Source organism: Balearica regulorum, chromosome 6 (assembly GCF_011004875.1).
Source record: "Balearica regulorum gibbericeps isolate bBalReg1 chromosome 6, bBalReg1.pri, whole genome shotgun sequence".
Taxonomy (NCBI): domain Eukaryota; kingdom Metazoa; phylum Chordata; class Aves; order Gruiformes; family Gruidae; genus Balearica; species Balearica regulorum.
In genome coordinates, this window is record NC_046189.1 from 22,568,867 (window position 1) to 22,588,520 (window position 19,654).

Consider the following 19,654-nt stretch of genomic DNA (forward strand, 5'->3'; position numbering starts at 1 on the left):
CCCAGCAGTGGCCGAGGGCCCGGCCGTCCCCGCGCGCCCCCCCCCCCCCCCCCGCGCCTCCCTCGGGGCGGGCTCGCTCCTCAGCGCGGGGCCCCGGGTGCCGCGCGCGCATCCTCCCCCGCTGCCGCGTGCGGCCCCCGCAGCCCGCCGGCGGCAGCTGCCTCGCGCACCTGGGCGCCAGGTGAGGGCGGGGCAGTGCGCAGGCGCAGGGCCGACCGCCCGCGCGCACCTGGCGGCCGCTGAGCGGAAGCCATACCAGCCCGCCCGGCTTCAGCCTCCTGGCGCTGTGGGCGGCCTCCCGGCCGGGGCGGGAGCGACTTGAGGGCGCCGGCTTCTCCCTGTGCCTGCGGCCGCTCCCGCGACCAGCGTCTTCGTCTTCCTCCCGCTGGGCGAGGTGAGTGGGGGAGCCGCGGGCGGGGAGTAGCCCGCTGCCCTTAGGAGTCCCCGCGCGGCTCCGCTCCTCCTGGGCGAGGGGCCGTGGCCGGCGGCGGGGCAGCGCCCGGTGCCGCTTCCTCGCGGTTCTCCGCCGACCGTCTGGGTGCGCGCGGCGCGGCGCTGGGCATAACGGGCGGGAGGGAGCCGTGACAGGAGGGAGAGGTCCTCGGGCAGACGTGGGGCTGGGGCCTGCCCGGAGGATCCCCCTCAGGCACCCCTTCACACGCGCTCCCTCCAGCCACGCGCATTCTCACACGCACACGGTCCCCTCAGGTCCCACCAACGTAGCCAGCCCAGGGGCCTCCCGGGGCTCCGCGGACAGACCAGCACTGCGTGCCCCGCTCTGGGCAAACGCGAAACGGGGCGAGGAGCCCAGGCTGCGGAGAAGGGCGCTGCTGCCTGGCAGCTGGGCAAACAGGTCTCCGGGAAGTGCCGGCCACCAGCCGGATGCACTGTCCAAACCAAAAGTATTGACTGAGGGAGGTGCTTCTTGCCACGTACTGATCCTGCCCGAGTATTTGTCCACAGCACCGCATTGATTTAGTAACAGCAGGGTGATGGATTCTTTGTGTACGTTGCCAGCTTCCTCTGGTACATTTCATCCTATAGGGGAAGTGCTTTTAAGTTACTAGATTGTCTCTTTTCTCTGGCAGTTTGTTAGTCTTACTTCTACACAGCAGGTGATGGTACTTACAAATATTTTCTTGGCTCTGGAGAACTGTCAGGAAAAATGAATTGTAACACAGATAACCTCAGTTTCATGGATTTTTTTTTTTAACTTTGTGTAAAATATGCTTGTATAAAGAAGTGCTTATCAATAAATGTTTTTACTGGTTGAATAAAAAATATCTTACTGGAAATATGAATTTTATGTATGCATCTCAGTAGTGTTTTACATGTTAGTCTTCCATTACAAAACAACATCATTTGTTTAAAAAATTATAAATTGTATTGATATATTCAGTTTTGACTAAAGACAGTGCCATGCTGCTGAGCCAAGCAACAGAATTAAAGACTGAGACAGAACAGCCAAATCACAGCTTTTGGTTTCTTTTTTTAACTAGGTTTGCTCAGTGGCCTGGTCAGTTTGGCATCTGCTACTGTCATCTCAAGGCTTCTCAATAACATAGCAAAGTAAAAATTAAGTTAGTTACAGAGGGCCCAAACTACTATTTTTGTTGCACTGTGGGAAGGAGCAGAAGACCAGTTTTCCTCCTTGTAACTGCTATTGCCTCTTTTTTTGGGTGTGACAATACTAGCGGCAGCCTGGATTATCTTGAGCTCTGTCAAAATAGGAACAACCAAAGGAATAACTGTACTTTCTGTGACATTTTCCCAAAGTCTGCGATTCTAGGTGTCAAACTGCGTTGCTTTGAGATGTTCCTTTTTGCTTTACGTGTATGTGTTGCCTAGTCTGTCTGTTCTGAGAGCTGGTATCTAGTGCAAGGCTTTCCCTTTCTTTGGAATTAGTGTAGAGAATCACGTTCACAACATGAATTGCTGATCAGGTGCTGCCAGCACTGATGAGGTTCACCTCCTAATCTGCTCATTTCTGTGCTTGTTTTCTTGAAGATTTGAAAGTGCCTCAAATTTCTAGACCATTAAGTGCTAGATTTTGTCCACTTGTGAAAAGCATGATTTTATTCGCTTGCTGTCTGTCTTACTATTGTCTGATTTTCCCTAAGATTTGCTGATACCGTGTGCCATAGGAAATAGTTCTGCTTACAAACAGAGAAGTCATGTTGCAAAACTACTGACAGTGACTTAGTAATTAAATTCTATAGTCAAATGGCTATGTGTTGTTAGGTAAGATTATTCAGTAGTGAAATGTAGCTGGAAAAGAACCAGTCAAGTGGGGAGAGGAGGAAAGCGAAGACACCTTTGGGAAATTCTGACAAAGATTAGTTTAGCAGTTACTGACCCAATAAACCTCAGTAAATCTCAAAAAAACCATGAGGAGATTTGCTTTGCTTTCACTCATTTAAACAACTTGAAAGTTTAAGGCCAATTAGGGTATAAACCTGTGATTTTAAGCCCTGCGCTTAATACTCAGATGCTGTTGTTATCTTTGAAATGTTACTCCAATCAGGAAAACAAACAAACAAAATTCCTTAGTTATGATCCAGGGATTATTTTCTGGTGCTTAAGTGAAAATCAGACACTAATCCTTCTAAGTTAAAACAGCACTTTACAGCTGCTGTGGTGCTCGCTTGTCATCATGGCAGTTTTAGGGACTGTCTAAAATGATTTTAACAGAGGCCCAAACTAATCTGGCCAAGAAAAAAATAAAGCAGCAGAGCTGAGTGAAATTTAAATTGGAGTAGAGTTCAGTGCATGTTTATAGTCTCAGGACTGTAAAAATAAGCCATAAATATTTTCTAGAATATATGGTTACTGTATACTTTTAATATAGTATCTGTTGTCACAGGGAACTGTCTATCTCTGCCTATCATGTACAGTGCTTTGCTGTAGAAAAATAGTAGTAATGCTCATTTTGAAAGAGTTTTTGGAAGCACTTCCATTAGAATACACAGAAGGAGGGTTGGTGGGGTTTTTTGTAATTATTTTTTTAACCTCAAAGAAACTGCTGAATAAGTTTACAAAATTGTATTCCAGCTAGGTGTTCTAGGCTACTGCTGCTCTGGATTTCTTCAGCTATTGTGTTATCATCCAGTTACAGCTTCTGATTTTTCTGTAATAATCACTGGGGCAGATTACATCCAGTCTTTGCTAGAATAATCTATGCTCTTACTGTTTCTAAAACTAGGTCTCAGGAACTGAATACATTCAGTATTCCTCTTACAACTTTTTTCAGGAGTAGAACCACATTTCCACTGGCTGAGCTTCAAAGAATGTACCCAGAGGAACAGTATCTGTGGTTTGTGAATCTCTAGTTCCTTTAGGTATGTGTTCCCTGTCTAGGAGTGTATTCAGTAGGAATTCGTAGTGGAATAGATAGGCAAGTATCTTTTGTTGCAAGTGTAGAGATAGAAAGTGGCCCCCTGATTCTGTCTCTGCTTTTCACATGAAGCAGTGATCTTTAACTTCTGTACATTTAATTTTTATAATTTGTTCCTTTATTTAAGCTAAGTGCTAATATTCTTGTAAACAGTAGTATAGTTTGGTAAATTTAAGCAACTGTTTTCATTTTCCCCAAGTTCTGCAGTGCTTTTGAATGTTCTTGATTGAGTGAAAAGCCTTTGTAATCCATATTCAGCTAAACTTGTATGAAAGGTTCACTTAGTCTGTCACAAGAGGTGGCAATGCAAGTAGATGTTCTGCTGGTATGTACTTCTAGGAAGTGGAAATGGTTTTGTTCAGTGATGTTTTTTAAATATTTTTTTTTCTGGTAGAAAAACCTCAGTTTCCATGGGGGTAGAAGACCAGAATATCACTTACCAAAATGATTATTTCAGTAGCTAATGTTTTAGTAGCACCTGCAATGGTATTCATGCAAAGAAAACAAAATGCCCTGTCTAGAATTTTAGATTCAGAAATAGCAGTGCTGAAAGTATCACTTCTTACAGGTAAAGTATCTCAATGTATGTAATCATATATCTTTGGCAGATTTTTACTAATTTGGTAAGAACAGTTGATCATGAGTGTCAGCTCTTTTTTTTCTAAAGAATTTGTTCAGTGTTTCTATTCACCCACATTCTGATTAAGGGAACAATAATGTCTTGATGAAGGGATTGTATACTTAGATAATATGAAAAAATAGGCAAGCTTTTTAATGAGACTGATTCTGGAGTTACAGAAGAAATTAGATTAAGAGTGAAGCAAAGTTGTGTAGTTAAATAGTTGTGATTAGAATAATTCTTAAGGTTATTTTTTTCCTATTTTTCTCTTTTTTAATTTTTTTTGTCTTAAATATTTTTATTTAGTTTTTTATTTTTATTATGTTCCATAAGCAACATTCTCAGGAAACATTAGAACCCTATTTATCATTCAGATAAAAGAAAAGTTAATTTTAAAACAGTTTTCTTTAAAAAAAAAAAAAAAGAGGTCAAGTATATTGTTGATACTAGCCCCAAGAAATTTCTCCTACAGGCATGGTCTGAAAGAATTTCTGCTGATTTGGGTTATCTTGACATTTTAATTTTTTTTTTTTTTTTAAATTATTGTCTACAGTGTTGTTCAGACCAAGCTAAAAAAAGTCAAGAGTTGTCTACATGTTGGCTACTGTGGTGAGGCTTTCTTGTAAGCCAGAGTTTTTGCAGACAGTCTGACATCAGAGTTAGTGGGTGGCATAATGTAACATAGACTGTGTATTGAATTCACACACTACCCATGTGATGTGGTTTGCAGTTGTGTGGCAGCTGCTTTTTGGCACTTTTTAGAAGAATTTTGTAGTACATATTAGTTTTCTTGTTATTTTCTTCTTTAGGAAAAAGAAAAAAAACCACAACAAAAAAACCCCTGAAATCCAACTTCTGATATTTAGCAATTTCAAAGTGCTGTAAGAATCCAGACTACTATTAGTGAAAATAACACTAATGAATAGAAGATTAAACACTTTCCTAAACAGTCACCTCAGGGAGTTTAATCATGTCACATATTTCTTCAGCATGTCCTGGAGGATGGAACAGTAGCTTGGTCTGTGCTTACTGACATTGCAATGCCATAAAAATGTGTGAAGCATTTGCGGGGAATAAAGATTGTATTTCTAACTACAAAATTATCCTGGTAAAATCTCTAAGGAAGATACAGCTTTCATGAAAAAGCTCTTTGGACAATGCAGTCTGTGTTCTGGAATATGCTACTATTTTGTGTGACAAAGAACTCTTCTCTTATTGTAAGCAATAACCCTATAAGATACTTTGTCAATGAAACTGCACTCAGCATTTGTCTATATCAAAGAGTTTGCTGTTCGTTTGTGGCAAATGAGCCTGTGTTTGTCCACTTCTGTTGCAAATACTATCCCAAAGCTATCAGTTGATCCTTTCTTTAAAAAATAAACATCATTTGTACTTATTTCTGTGCACAGCATGCTGCCATGCATGCTACTGGAGTGCACTAATCCACTTGGAAAGGGTTAAGTTGTGTTGCTGTGCTTGCACAGCCCACTTAACGCAGGTGAGTTGTCTTTTCATTTCTAGGGACAGATGCATTTCACCTGTGTGTTATGGCACCCTGCTGTAGTTACACCTGAGCAGCCAAGACAGATGTATCCGATACAAGGAAATATGTTGTCAAAGAGAAGTTGAAGTGTATGCAGATAAAAGTGAATATAGTTACATAGGAAACCAAATAAATTGTTTTATGTTCTTGGTTGTTCATTAGGTCTGCTTATTATACTATTTAATGACTTATTTGTCAGAAGACAGTTGTATGCAAAACACAGGGAGTGCAAGAAATATTCTGGATGAATTTTAGATTTTGGTTGTTTTGATTTACAGATAGCTTGACTATTGTGTTAATCATGAGTATTCTAAGGATTTGTATATGCTCAATCAGTGCAGCAAATTTAGTTTTAAGTTTTTGGTAAAATGTACATATGTACTTTTGATGTTTTGTGAAGAATAGGTTAGTGTGTAAGCGTCAAAGCCAGAAGCAGCAAAAGTCTGAAGTATGTGCTAAAAATCTATGGAAGAAATCTTTGGTATATTGTAGTCCATTTCTCCTTTTACTTGCTGGAGACAATGAAGCCAAAGTTCATGTAGTAAACATAAAACTAGGAGGGAAAAAAAGTATGACATAGTGAGCTTAGCATTAGTAAATATTGCTGTGTTAATTGAAATGCTGAAGATGGACAACAGAAATCTGACAACTGCAACTTTAACTCTCTAAAGTGATTGTTAAATTAGGTAAACGATTTCTCTGGTACTAAGGTAGATAACAGATATGTAGCTATACCATGGAATTTTTCTACCCTTTCTGAGTAGTTTCATGCCAGCTCATTATAACAAAAAGAGACAGTTGTAAATATTTGACTCAAATACTGATTAAATTCTCAAATTTAAGCATAATTTCAGTGTAAAACAGTCAGTGTTGTTATATAGAATTAACTTTAACCTCTCTTTTCATGACATATACCGTCACGTTCATTAATGCTTAACCTTTCTCTTATCATGGACAAATTTAAGTCTCTTTAACAAGAGGAAGAGGACTAGAGGAAGATGGAGAACATTGTTGCTTATTTAGTGATATAAAAGAAATTTGAGGCCAACAATGTTTGGAAACAAACTAACCAGCCAACAAATGCTAATGCCCCCCTCTCCAGCTCTTTGCCTGATTGACTAGGCCTAATGACTGCCAGATCTCTCTTACAGTATTAAGTACCTCGAATATATATATATATATATATATATAAAGTGTTTTCTTTTTTCTATTTAAGGAAGATATATTTATATTGCTTACTGATTTCTAAGCTTTAAGATTTACTAATATATGTGCTTGTGCATGGTGCACTGAGAAACAGGTGATTTTCTTTGTTACGTTGTTACGAAAACATCCCTGGTTAACAGGTTGCAGAGGCTGTAGACTCACCCAGAGCCCTTGCAGATTTAGCAATGGTAGTTTTACAAGTTACAGTCTTCTTGCTGGGTGCTGGTCTGTATATATGCTTAGTGTTTTACATTGTGTATTGCATTTACATGGCAAGGTTGGGAGCTGCGAATGACTGCAGGGATGGCCTCGGTGAGAAAAGACCAGGGGCTGTCTGTGCCCCATGCTGGACACAGCTAGTTCCAGCCAGCTCTAAAATTGACCTACTACTGGCCAAAGCTGAGCCACCCAGTGTAGCAGGTGACGCCTCTGTGATAATGTGTATAAGAAAGGGTAAAAAATTCTACCAAACAGTTGTGAGAGAAACAACCCTGCTGATACCAAGGTCAGTGAAGAAGGAGGGGAGGAGGTGTTCCACGCACTGGAGCAGATATTCCCTTGCAGCCTGTGGAGAAGACTATGGTGAAGCAAGTTGTCCTGCTGCAGTCCATGGAGAAGACAACGGTGAAGAAGGTATTTCTCTGCAGCCCATGGAGGACCATGCTGGAGCAGATAAATATACCCTGCATCCCATGAAGAGCAAGATTCTGGCAGGAACTGCGACCAGTGGATGACCCATACTGGAGCAGTTTTTGCTGAAGTACTCTGCGCTGCGGAGAGGACCCATGTTGGAGCAGGGGAAAAGTGTGAAGAGGAAGGAGTGGCAGAGGTGAAGTGTTATGAGCCTTGTGAAGCATGTTTTTGGTACCTTTAAGTATCTATATGGCAATACTGTAATGAGCTTCCCCTCTGCATTCTTTTAACTCTATGGTAAAGCTATTGCGGTTTGAATGTATGGGTTTATTAAAAAAAGCTGACATAAGCTTTGAAATAAACTATAATGTGAACAAGTCCAGGTGCTTAACTTATCCTGCAAATTCTTGACAGAAACAAGGTGAGGGTTTTTTCTGTTTTCTGTAAGTTATATCTCTTACTGAGCATGTGTTATCCCAATTAAGAAATGCAGAATCTATTTGTATTTCAAAGGATGAAATAGAAAGGTAGTTTTTTGCAATTCTGTGGTCAGTAGTTAGCAAGTGGAAATTAACTGTGGCTTTTATCTAGATGCTGCTTATTTGTTTTCTCAGTTCACATACATGCTGCTTACACAAACATAAAGCTGTGTTTTGAATTAATGCTGGTTGCTATTTCCCTCTTCTTGTAAACTGCCAATTTTGCAGAGATAATTTAATTCAAATCACTTGGATTCTGGTAGTCCTCGAATGTTTTTCATAGTTCCCCATCTTTGAAAGCCATTGAATAATTGCTTGTTTGTGAAAAAGATAGTGGCAGAGTTCCTCAAAGAGGAGAGTTCTTTGACATGTTCTCTTGATGAGTTGCTGCAGCGCATGCCAGAAAATGCAGTACAAGTGAATGAAAACATATACAGAATGATTACTTGATCCTCAGGCTAAATTAACTTCCTCCAAATTACCTGTATTAAATCTGCATTGAACATGTATACCAGATAACTAAATTAATAAAAAAATTTCCCACTTGGAAGTGTGATTACTTAAGTCTAATCTTGAAATGGATTTATATTTTTTTAAATATTGGAAATTTCCAAATTGTTGAAATAAGTTGATTGAGAAGTCCTTCCTGTCTTTATAGTTCACTTTTTGTGTGGATCTTTCTTACATGCAACTTGAACTTACTGTGCTGATCCCATCTGTTTTCTTTCTATCTCATCATTGAACTAAAATTCCCTGCTTCTAGAAGACTTAAAACAACACTTTTCTCTAATGTTAAATAACTTAATTTTCAAGATTTGGAAGAAAATTAATGCAAAGTAGTGGCATTGTGTAGAAATAGTGTTTTATTTTTAGTGGTATGCCTACTTTCTGGTTCTTCTATTTGAAGTGGATTTAAAAAAAAAAAAATCACAAAAAACTGCACAAAAAAACAAGCCAAAAAACCAGGGAAAGTGCATCTTCGGTGTCTTATAGATAGGTTTGACTTATCTTTAAGTGACAGCCACATAATGTTTGACAGTTGGGAGTTGTGAATTAGTTCCCGCCTATCAATTTAATGTGGTTTTACATTGCCAAATACACTAGATATCTAAATTTATATTTTTGTTTTAATTTACAGGTGTTATAATTTCAAGGAATGCTGTGAGCTATTTGAAGACCATCATTCACAGAAACTTTTATCTTGTGATAAGTTTTTAAAACTACAATGGCTTTGAAAAAAACATCTAAGCTACTGAAGAAATTATTTTTTCACTGGAAACTGTGGAAGTTTAGCATTATTGTGTTAGTCTTTCTGGTATTTTTATTTTTATTACAAAGAGAAGTGGGCATTCAAGATTTTAAAGATGAAGCAGGAATTGAGCCAGTGGTTGGAAAGAAAAGTCATGTATTAGGACTTGTGTTAAATGCTATGAACAATATCAAAGCTGCAAAGCCAAAAATGCAGATAAAAGCACCTGTTAGGCAAACTAAGATTCCTGGAGAGAGACACTGTTTGCCAGGATACTATACTGCAGTGGAACTAAAACCCTTTCTAGATCGACCCCTTCAAGATCCTAATGCTCCTGGAGCTTCTGGTAAAGCATTTAAAACTATCAACTTAAATTCAGAAGAACAGAAAGAAAAACAGCGTGGAGAAGAAAAACACTGTTTCAATGCATTTGCAAGTGATAGGATTTCTTTACACCGAGATCTTGGACCAGACACTCGACCTCCTGAGTATGTTGAAATGTGTATGTCCTGATAGTTGAAAACCTTGTCAGAAATGCAGACAGCAAGGTGATTTGAGTTCAGGATTAGGCGATAGTTTAGGAAAGTCTCCTAGCTATACATAATGATTGATGGTACATAATGATTCACAGTGCCAAAGCCAAGAATATTTAGAAAGGCTCGCTTCTTTCATGGTTTTGAATTCAAAGTAACCATATTTAAATAAGGTTTTCTGCTTTTGCCTTTAAGCTACAATTTCTGAGTCACTTTCTGGAAGCCTACTAAGTTTTACCTAGGGAAAAAAAACCTAAAAAGGTGGTTTAAACTTTTTTCCAATTTAAACACATCCCCCCCCCCCCCCCCTTTTTTTTTAAGTATTCAGTGTTAATAAAGCCACCAGCCTAATTTAATAAATTAGGAATTGTAAATTGTTGAACAAGGCAATGGAACATTTATGGAAACATAATGGAAATTTTATTAATGAAGACTGTAGGACTGAGTAGAGTGGGTTTTGGTTGTGAGCAGTCTCTTTCAGTGTCAGATCATATGTTCTCAGCTACGTGTCAGAAGTGCCTAACCTTACTGAACTGCTGCTGGTAGTATGAATATCATGTTGCACGTGCTGCAGCTCACAATAACCTTTGCTAGAGCATAACTGGTGAGTTCTTGCCTGTGTATTTTGTGAGACGATGGCTGTGATAATTACCTTGAGGAAACTTCCAGTGTCTAAATTTGACAAGCAATAATCAATAAATGTGCAGCTTGTGAATACACAAGTGTCATCAATCTTGAAAAACTGTGGGTTTAAAATTGTTTCACTTGAATGACATATGCTGCCCTAAGGATTATATGTTATTTCTATAAAATTTTGAAGTTTTGAATTAGATCTGTTCTATTTCTCCTTGCAAATTCTGCTTCTTCTAATAAATATTATTCTTTGTATTTTTGTATTTCAACAGTAATGCTGGTTTAAAGTCTGATTTTGCAGCTCAGTATCTGCTGTTTCAATAGAATAACTTTTTTTTTTCCTGAAGAAGACCTGGGTGCTAATGAAATGTACTCAAATGTTTGTGAGGCAGAAGCAGAACTGAGTCAGTTGATGAAGTGGAATTCTTATTCATTGTATCTTTAAAAAGATACTTTGTACAGCTTCTCCAGTTGGAGCATCTGCCTTTGTGCTCCAAAACTGGGATAGAAAGTGGAGAAGCTGAAATATTTAATATCCATACTTACAAAGCTTTGTACTAGAAAGAGTAGGGTTTCTTTTAAGAGTTTGAGTCAAACCTTTTTGTCCATTTTGTAACATTTGATGCTTTCAAATCTGTAGATGTATTGAACAAAAGTTTAAGCGTTGCCCACCATTGCCAACCACAAGCATTGTAATAGTTTTTCATAATGAAGCGTGGTCCACTCTGCTCAGAACTGTTCACAGTGTGATGTATACGTCTCCTGCCATACTGCTAAAGGAGATTATTTTGGTGGATGATGCCAGTGTAGATGGTAAGAGGTCTTCCTGTTTTCTCTTGATTTTATTTTTTTATGTATTTATTTCTGTTAGGATTGCAGATAAATTGGTTAAAAGAGGATATCTCTCTACCACTATTAACATGTATAATGGTATTCTGAGTGGTTTTGTTCCTTTCTCTTTTTATAAAACATAAAATAGTTCTCCCCCATCTTTTTTTTTTATAAGGTAGTCAAATATGAAATTCTTGTCCTATAAAAGTTTTTTAAACCCCATTTCAGATCATTCTAATTCTGTTGCAGCTTAAACTGCATAACTGGTTGCATGACAAGCAGCTCTGTAATTTGTACAAACCAATTATAATTTATAGAACAAAGTATCCAAGGATAAATTGGCCAATGCTTGTAGCAATTTGCATTTTATCATTATGATTTTCTTTATGCAAATTAATTTCATTAATATGAAGGAAATCTCTTCCTAGAAATTAAAATTATTAATGGAAAAATTATCTTTGATACTCAAGCTGACTGCCAAAAATAATGGAATGAATACTGAGTGTGATCACAAATGCAATTTCAAAAAACATTATATGCTAACTTAAGATCAACATATCTATACATACATGCTTATATTAATGTATTTACAATTTTTGCAAGTCTGTATTTAGTATGCTGACATACTTGGATGTGAAGTATGTTCAGTAGTGCAGTTTAATACTAAGGATGGGCAGAGGAAGGAAGGCATGGGATCTTTAATGGGGGATGTGGGCTTGTTTCTCAAATTTTGCACATTTAAAGAGTTTTTTATATAGCTTCTGTTGCTGTTGTAAATATCGTAGCCTTTGAAAACTGTGTGTAGAATGTGCCATCATTAAGGAACAAATTTGCATGTTCTGCAGATAAATTGAGTAAGTAGGTACATGATCTGTTTGCTCTGAAAATGGATTTTGAATTGATATGCAAGCTGTTAATACTGCAGAAGAGATGTACTAGCGTGTGTCCTTTCTCTTTTAGAATATTTTTAGTGTTCCATCCTCTATTCTCTGCCAGTCACCTCTTCCTACACCCCCACTCTCAACAAAACTCAGCCCCTAAAAATAAGGTTCAACAGTCAGGAATTGTTTATGGTTTTGATGTTGACGTCATTCCTGAGATTAGTGTGAATCGTTTATCCTGTTAGTTTAGTAATGTAAAATTTTTGGCAGTGGCATGTTTATACACTGAATATCCTGAAACTGATCTCTCTTTCTAGAATACTTGCATGATAAACTAGATGAATATGTGAAACAATTTCAAATAGTTAAAGTAGTCCGTCAAAAGGAAAGAAAAGGTCTAATCACTGCACGGTTGTTGGGAGCATCAGTAGCAACAGGAGAGACCCTTACCTTTCTGGATGCTCATTGTAAGTGTAACCTGTAACTATGCCGGGTCTGGTTTATAACGTTGTTGTCTTTGATTTAATGTTGCAGATTTTTTATGAATTACAAACATTAGCAAAGTATCATCTTTCCTATTGCTATTTTATAATACTGAAAGTATAATTAGCAATGCTATTTAAAAGTAGTGCGTACTGACTTGCTGTGGGCATGTTAAAATATTCCCCGTGTTTTAATTTATAGCCAAGTAATTCAATGCTTGTTCCCATTTTCTCCATAGGTGAATGTTTTTATGGCTGGTTAGAGCCATTACTGGCAAGAATAGCCGAGAACCCTGTCGCTGTTGTAAGCCCTGATATTGCTTCTATAGATCTCAATACTTTTGAATTTAGTAAACCATCTCCTTATGGGCATAACCACAACAGAGGAAATTTTGATTGGAGTTTGTCATTTGGATGGGAGTCTCTTCCGAAACATGAAAATAAAAGAAGAAAAGATGAAACCTATCCAATTAGGTAAACGTAATTTGAATAATACTTTTAAACCTTCATTTTTCATGGTTTTTTGTTATCAACAGCAGTTTGTAAATGAACTAGTTCTTCAGATGAGTATGATCAGAAGTCTTAGCATCTTAGATGGTTTTTGTAATACTTTCTTTAAGAACCACATTGTAAATTTTAAAGCTTTCATAAAAATATAGCCTTCTTAAGACAGTAATTGCTCTGCATTACCTTTTTTCTACATACACTAGTAACATAATAAGCAATTTCTATATATATTTTTTCATCAGGGTGGAGGGGGTAGGGGAGGATTATAAACAGTTCTTTTCAGAGACAGTACCACAGATTCTGGCTCCTCATTCCTCATCCTTGAAAGGATGAAAACAAAGGTTCAGAGCACCAAAATACTAGACTTTTATATTCGGTGCATTTGATGATAATTGTACGTGTTTTGGCCTCAGACACTTTACTGGTCTGGAGGAGTAATAACTTTTGCTTGATATCCTCCATACAGGGAAAATATGTTATTTTTCCTGATGCTGTCTTTTATACTGGCAGTCATTAGTCTAAACCACTTGTTAATAAATGACAACAAAACTGTCAAATGAAATTCCATGGGGCAGATATAATTGCTTGAATTATTATCTATGCCAGGATAATGTATCAATGTAGTGAGACACTGATAAATGCATGGAAACTGTCTAGAAGTTAGACGATGTTTTTACATCTCTATTTTTTAAAAAGCTCCCTATTTGAATCCTTTCTTCCTCAGTAAACTTCTCTTTTTGCAGAACACCTACTTTTGCTGGAGGTCTCTTTTCAATATCAAAAGACTACTTCGAACACATTGGAAGCTATGATGAAGAAATGGAAATATGGGGAGGTGAAAATATAGAAATGTCTTTCAGAGTAAGTTTAGCTACTTAACTAGCAGTGGTATCTATACTGACAGTGTACAGGATTTTTGAGGACAAATTAGTACTAGATCCTGACTTCTCTGCTGAATCAGTTGACTAGGACATGGAGAATGAATTACTAATCACCTATGAAATAATTTACAAAACATGCTCACTGAACTGATTTAATTTTTTTTTAATGTGTTTAGGGTTGATAGCTGAAATGTATATTTCCAGGGTTTGCCTGATTAGGAAATTCACTTATGGTATGCCTGATATATGCACTCTTGCTAGTGTTTTGGGGTTTTTCTGGTGAACAATAACATTGCTGATTTTTTTTCCACCCCCTTAATTCTAATCGCAGTGCACTTACACAAAAAATGTTATTATTAGGTATGGCAATGTGGTGGACAGTTGGAGATCATGCCTTGCTCTGTTGTTGGCCATGTCTTTCGCAGCAAGAGTCCTCATACTTTCCCAAAAGGTACTCAGGTGATCACACGTAATCAAGTCCGCCTTGCAGAAGTCTGGATGGATGAATATAAAGAAATATTTTACCGAAGAAACACAGAGGCAGCAAAAATTGTGAAACAAGTAGGTGGTGGTGGTGGTATTAGAAATCACACTTGCTGCGTTGAAAGTTTTGGTGAGCAAAAGTTATTTATTGACAAAGTATGTAAGGGTTCTAGATATTTTAATGAAAAGACAGAGCTCAGTTTGCTTAATGCTGTAGCCCCAACAAACGTGAAAAACTTGTGTGGGTTTTTTTTGACTGGTAGGGGTTTTTTTCATACGTTCTCTTAAAATCCTGGGTTGTTTGAATTGAACAGCTACTGGAACTACCAGAAGAGTATGAGAAAAGCTGCTGAGCACAGAAAAAGCGAACTAACTTGAAATGAGAAATATAATGTCTCATTAGTCTCAAGATGCCTAGTATTTTTTTTTTAAAGCAGGTTTTGTTGTTCTTTAGCTGCAGAATAAAGCTTATTCAATGATAGATATCCATCCTATCTCTACCTGCTTAAAAACTTAAGTTAAATTCAGGGGGATTTAGGCGTTGGTTTATTTTTGTAAATTTTCTGGAACTTTGGTCTTTCACCAGCTGGAATCTAGAGTTTTCTTTGAGAAGCTATTTTTTTCTCCCTTTTGCGTGATAAATTTTTGTGAATGTTATATCACTAATAGCATTAGATTTCCTAAGCATGTTTAGCAGCTAGACAACTGAATTTTGTCTGGGAGATTCTGCATTGTACTGACTATTATGCTAATTATTTAATTAATCCAATTCATAATTTCAGCTCACTCTTTTTAGTGACATCACTTAGCTTTATAGCTGTCATCAATATGGTCTTATTTGTGCTTTCCCACTTCATGGCACTGTGTTAAAACCCTCTTTGGACTAAGGATACTTTTATTCTTTCCCTGTTGCAATGTTGGGTTTTTTTGCACATGCTTTGAAATGCTGCAGACAGCGTGTCAGTGGTGTTATGATACTGAAAACCAAACAGCAGTAACTGTAGTAGTACAGTATTAAAAAAAATAAAATTGACAAATGAAGCATTAAAACTTCTTTAATGCTATGATACAGAATATCATGGATTTATATGTACAAAATTGATATTAGTAACATTAGTGTATTTTTCTTTCTTCCATCCTTCCTTCCTTCTCTTCCTCTAACAGAAAACATTTGGAGACATCTCAAAAAGACTTGAATTAAGGCAGCGTCTGCAGTGTAAAAATTTTACCTGGTATCTCAGTCATGTTTATCCAGAAGCGTATGTTCCAGACTTGAATCCTTTGTTTTCTGGATATGTAAGTTTAATTATTTTCTGTAGTCTTCCATAATCCATGAAGTTTGCTAATCTTTTGTGCTACCTTAACATAGCATTTACAGTTCAGGTATCATTAGTTGCTGTAGGGACAAAGAATGTCTTCTGCATACCATGCTATTTGAATATTTTCTAGCTTTGTCAATGGTGATACAAGATTTAAACAAAGCTTCTTAATAACTAACAGTAGCCTTGCTTAATGGGATCTTGCAATCTGCTAAGATAAGCAACATTCTGTCCATCACTAACAGTTAAAATGACACAAAATTACTAAGCCAGTGGTGAGAAATTTCCTGATTTATCAATGTAAATTTAGCTTCACGTAGTAAGAAGTCTGAGACAATTTTTAGTTCATGTTAAGAAGGAAAACTGGACAGCTGTTTGCTTCTCAGAATTAGGTTTATGATGAGGAAAATGTGTGTTTATAGTTACACATACATTTTTTTAAAGACCATTGCATTTCATCTGCCAAATAACTTAGACATTGCATTGCTAAAACCAACAAAATATTAAACAACTAATAATTCTTAGCTTGAGGTGAATGTGAATGTTTAGCACTTCCCCTTCCTCCAATTTTGACTGGTTTACGTGTATCTGTTCAAACTGTAATTTGAATAACAGTAACCTTGTATATTGGTACCCTAATTATTCACAGTGTGTGACTGTAGACAACCATGATGTAGTTACTAGGCCTTTGATTAGAAAAGTTTAACTCTGAGAGACCAGGATTTTTAGATTTGAGTATAGCAGAAAGTAAAAATGAACTAACAGCTGTAGTTGTTATTAAGCCAAAGGTTAGTTTTTTATGCTAGTAAGATAGCTTAATTTTGTTGTCCCCCCTGAGCTTGCTTATATATATATTATTTTTTTTTCTTCTGATAACACCCTTTCTTTAGTTAAAAAATATAGGTAACCGCATGTGTCTGGATGTTGGTGAAAATAACCATGGTGGCAAACCATTGATTATGTATTCTTGTCATGGACTTGGAGGAAATCAGGTAAAATATTTGATACCTGGTTTTTTTATGATCTGTTCATCTGTAACTTTACCATATTAAAGCTTTTCATTTATTTTAGAGAAATGGACTAATTTTTAATATGCAATTTCTCTCTCTCTTTTTTAAGAGTTAATTCATATATATATTGTTCAAGGAAAATTTCATACTCCTGTTCTTGTTGTTCCTCACTTCTAACATTTTATGTTCAGCATACAGATTCAGATTTTTAACACAATTTCACTGCTTTACTTGATCTTTCCTTTCTGTACCAAACCTTTTCATCCTACCCTTTCTTATAAGTGTTGTCTTCTTAATTCTTCTTTTCCTTGTGCTTCCTCCTGTAGCTTCTTTCTCTGCCACTAGGACTCACACTGTCAAGGAAGATGTTGGTGGGAACCCGGCCAATGGGAGACCAAGTGGCCAGACCTGAGCCACCTTCCCTATCATGCTTGCGGCCTTATAGCGTGAGGTCAAAGTGGTCTATCCTGTACTGGCTAATGCAAGTGAATAATATGATTGAATTTGTGCAAGAAGAGAGCTCTCTTTGATGCATAGCTCTTGGAGGCAGCGGTGGTGCTCTGTTTCTTTTACAGTATGACTTGCAATAGATGTCAGATAATGAATCCCTCGGGCATTACTGTAATACTAATAAAGTTACATCTCCTTCCCTGCCCAGAAATGAACATTCCTCTGTTGCCTTAAAGAGTTATTTGGGGAATAAAGTTTATTAACTGTCGATCCTTAAAAACTAAAGGTCAACAAAGTTTTAAAAGCTTTTGTTAGAATACTAGCCTTTTTGCATTGTCACAGTTATTAATGTGGGAATGCTGTACCAAGACATTGTATTAAGAGATCTGCTGTATGCTTCTGTTTCATCTCTCTCTAGTTACCTTGGACTGTACTAAACCTCTATGCTTTCAAGTGTTGTGCTTTTTGTTTTTCTTCCTGTCATAAAATAACAGTCTGAATCCCTTTAAATGCAAGCCTTCAGACAATTTTAATATGGGTTATGCTGGTAATGCTCAAGAGATGTGCATATTTGCTTACTCAACCCTTCTCATTACAATACTCTATCTTCATTTGTGTTATATTCTTTACCAGACTTTAGCAGTGTAGGGTGAGATTTTCCATGCTGCCTATCTTCTTTGTCCATATATTTGAGATAGGAGAAGAGAATGGAAGAGAGAACCTAGTTTTCAGAGTTGTACATCAATTGTTTATCATTATTTAAATAGTACTTTGAATATTCTGCACACCATGAAATTCGACATAACATTCAGAAGGAGCTTTGTCTGCATGCTTCTAAAGGACCTGTGCAGCTTCGCGAATGTAACTACAAAGGCCAGAAAACCTTTGCCATTGGAGAAGAACAATGGCTGCATCAAAAGGTATTTAGACTGTGCAGTGAATTGGCATCTTATCAATGATCTTTCCTATGAGTTAACTTCTAGTTTCTAATAAAAGAGAAACCCCCAACGAAACAAAACTTTGAAGCCAAAAAGGAGTAAGTTTATTTCTAGGAGGAAAATATAGATAATTTCAGCTTTTCAGTTACCAGACCAAAACCTGATGATTTCACTATTTTAAATGTAAAGTAGAAATATCACTTACAAAAAGAGTTGATATCCTTTAGTGTGTGTGTCTGGGCATCCACCTGGAAGTCAATGCTAATGTTTTGTATCTTGTAAAATATTTTTAAAAAATTTCCTAACAAAACAAGTTGGCACTTGCATACTACTTATATTTGTTTGCTAGCCCCCTGCTCTGCACTACCTGTATGGCCTTACTCTTTTTAACAACAATGAACTTGGGAAAAAACGAAGAGTGGGGAGAAATAGCATGCTCATTGTTTGTTCATTTTTTCCCCCCCTCCCCTCCTTTTTTACCCACTTTAGGATCAAACTCTATACAATGCAGCACTACATATGTGCCTTACAGGAAACGGAGAGCATCCGAGTTTGGCATCCTGTAATCCATCAGACCCCTTCCAGAAGTGGATCTTTGGCAAGAACAATTAAGATTTGATATTTATAGGCCAGGCACATTTTATTAAAAGAAAAGATGCATTCTAAACGGTGATCATATATGTATACTGCATTTTTAAGTGATGCATACTTTAAATGCAAAATGTTTAAACAGGTTTTTTTCCCTCTTATTTAAGTTGGATATAAAATGTGTCATCAGAGATTTCCTATGAGTCTGTTATACCAAAGATGATTGAGATCCCAATTAAGAAAAATGTTTACAATATTTCTATGATAAGACTTTATATGTTGACCACTGATACATGGATCCTAGAGTCTTCTTTCACACTAGGGACTGTATATATATTGTTTTTCCACATATTGTAAGTACTTCTGAAGAAGACTAGTTTTCTCTGTAGTTATGAGAATTTATTGTATACTGTCTAAAACCCAAGATGCTTTATATGTATAATTTTTATGCTCAATTGGTTGCCTTCATTTATTTTTTTAATCGCTTACGTTATTTGGTGAACCTTTCTCAGTATTTTTTAGGTTCTCTCACTTGAAAAATTAAATATTTGATCTTCAGGTTAAGGCCAAGTAGGCTACCACACTGTGGTCAGCTTTTAACAAGTCAATTCTTCTTTTATTGAAGAAAAAGTAATTCTCACTGAAATATGTATGTGTGGTTATTTTAATGGAAAATCTGCTTATTCTGATATTAATCTCATATTATGTAGCCAAAACATTTTGTATAGGTTTTTTATATTTCATGAACTTTCAAATTTATGACAAAGTTATATTGTAATTAGATTTCCGAGCTGCTTAATATTAACATATTTTTTCAGCATTTTGTTCATTATTGCTTTTAAATTATGTTATCTACTAAACCCACTCTCTTTCCTACCTTTTAGTGATTTGTGCAATGTTTACCTAACAGGTTTCTGATGTTATCTGTACATAATTTCTTGTGCAAACACTTGCACGTTGATTTTCTTTTTTTTCTTGTTGCTGTTTCCCCTTTT

At 37.0% G+C, this 19,654-nt stretch overlaps 1 protein-coding gene across 4 annotated transcripts; it reads left to right on the forward strand.

The window, feature by feature from the left end:
• Window positions 1–60: 60 nt before the first annotated feature.
• On the forward strand, window positions 61–19,382 carry GALNT3 (polypeptide N-acetylgalactosaminyltransferase 3). Of its 4 annotated transcripts, none has more exons than XM_075756781.1 (11): window positions 61–394; window positions 9,013–9,611; window positions 10,930–11,102; window positions 12,319–12,468; window positions 12,723–12,957; window positions 13,734–13,851; window positions 14,232–14,432; window positions 15,519–15,650; window positions 16,564–16,665; window positions 17,901–18,053; window positions 18,561–19,382. In XM_075756781.1, the coding sequence occupies exons 2-11, from the start codon at window positions 9,100–9,102 to the stop codon at window positions 18,681–18,683; spliced, it is 1,899 nt and encodes a 632-aa protein (XP_075612896.1). In that variant the 5' UTR covers window positions 61–394; window positions 9,013–9,099; the 3' UTR covers window positions 18,684–19,382. The 4 variants fall into 4 exon arrangements, with proteins under 4 accessions (XP_075612896.1, XP_075612899.1, XP_075612898.1 ...); XM_075756782.1 differs by lacking the exon at window positions 61–394 and adding an exon at window positions 2,886–3,962; XM_075756784.1 differs by lacking the exon at window positions 14,232–14,432.
• The last annotated feature ends 272 nt before the right edge of the window (window positions 19,383–19,654 follow it).

Coding starts and splice junctions, on each gene's coding strand:
- GALNT3 (XM_075756781.1), top strand. CDS start 9,100: ATGGCTTTGAAAAAAACATCTAAGCTACTGAAGAAATTATTTTTTCAC. Junction 14,433..15,518: donor CAGCAAAAATTGTGAAACAA/GTAGGTGGTGGT, acceptor TTCCTCTAACAG/AAAACATTTGGAGACATCTC. Junction 18,054..18,560: donor AACAATGGCTGCATCAAAAG/GTATTTAGACTG, acceptor TACCCACTTTAG/GATCAAACTCTATACAATGC.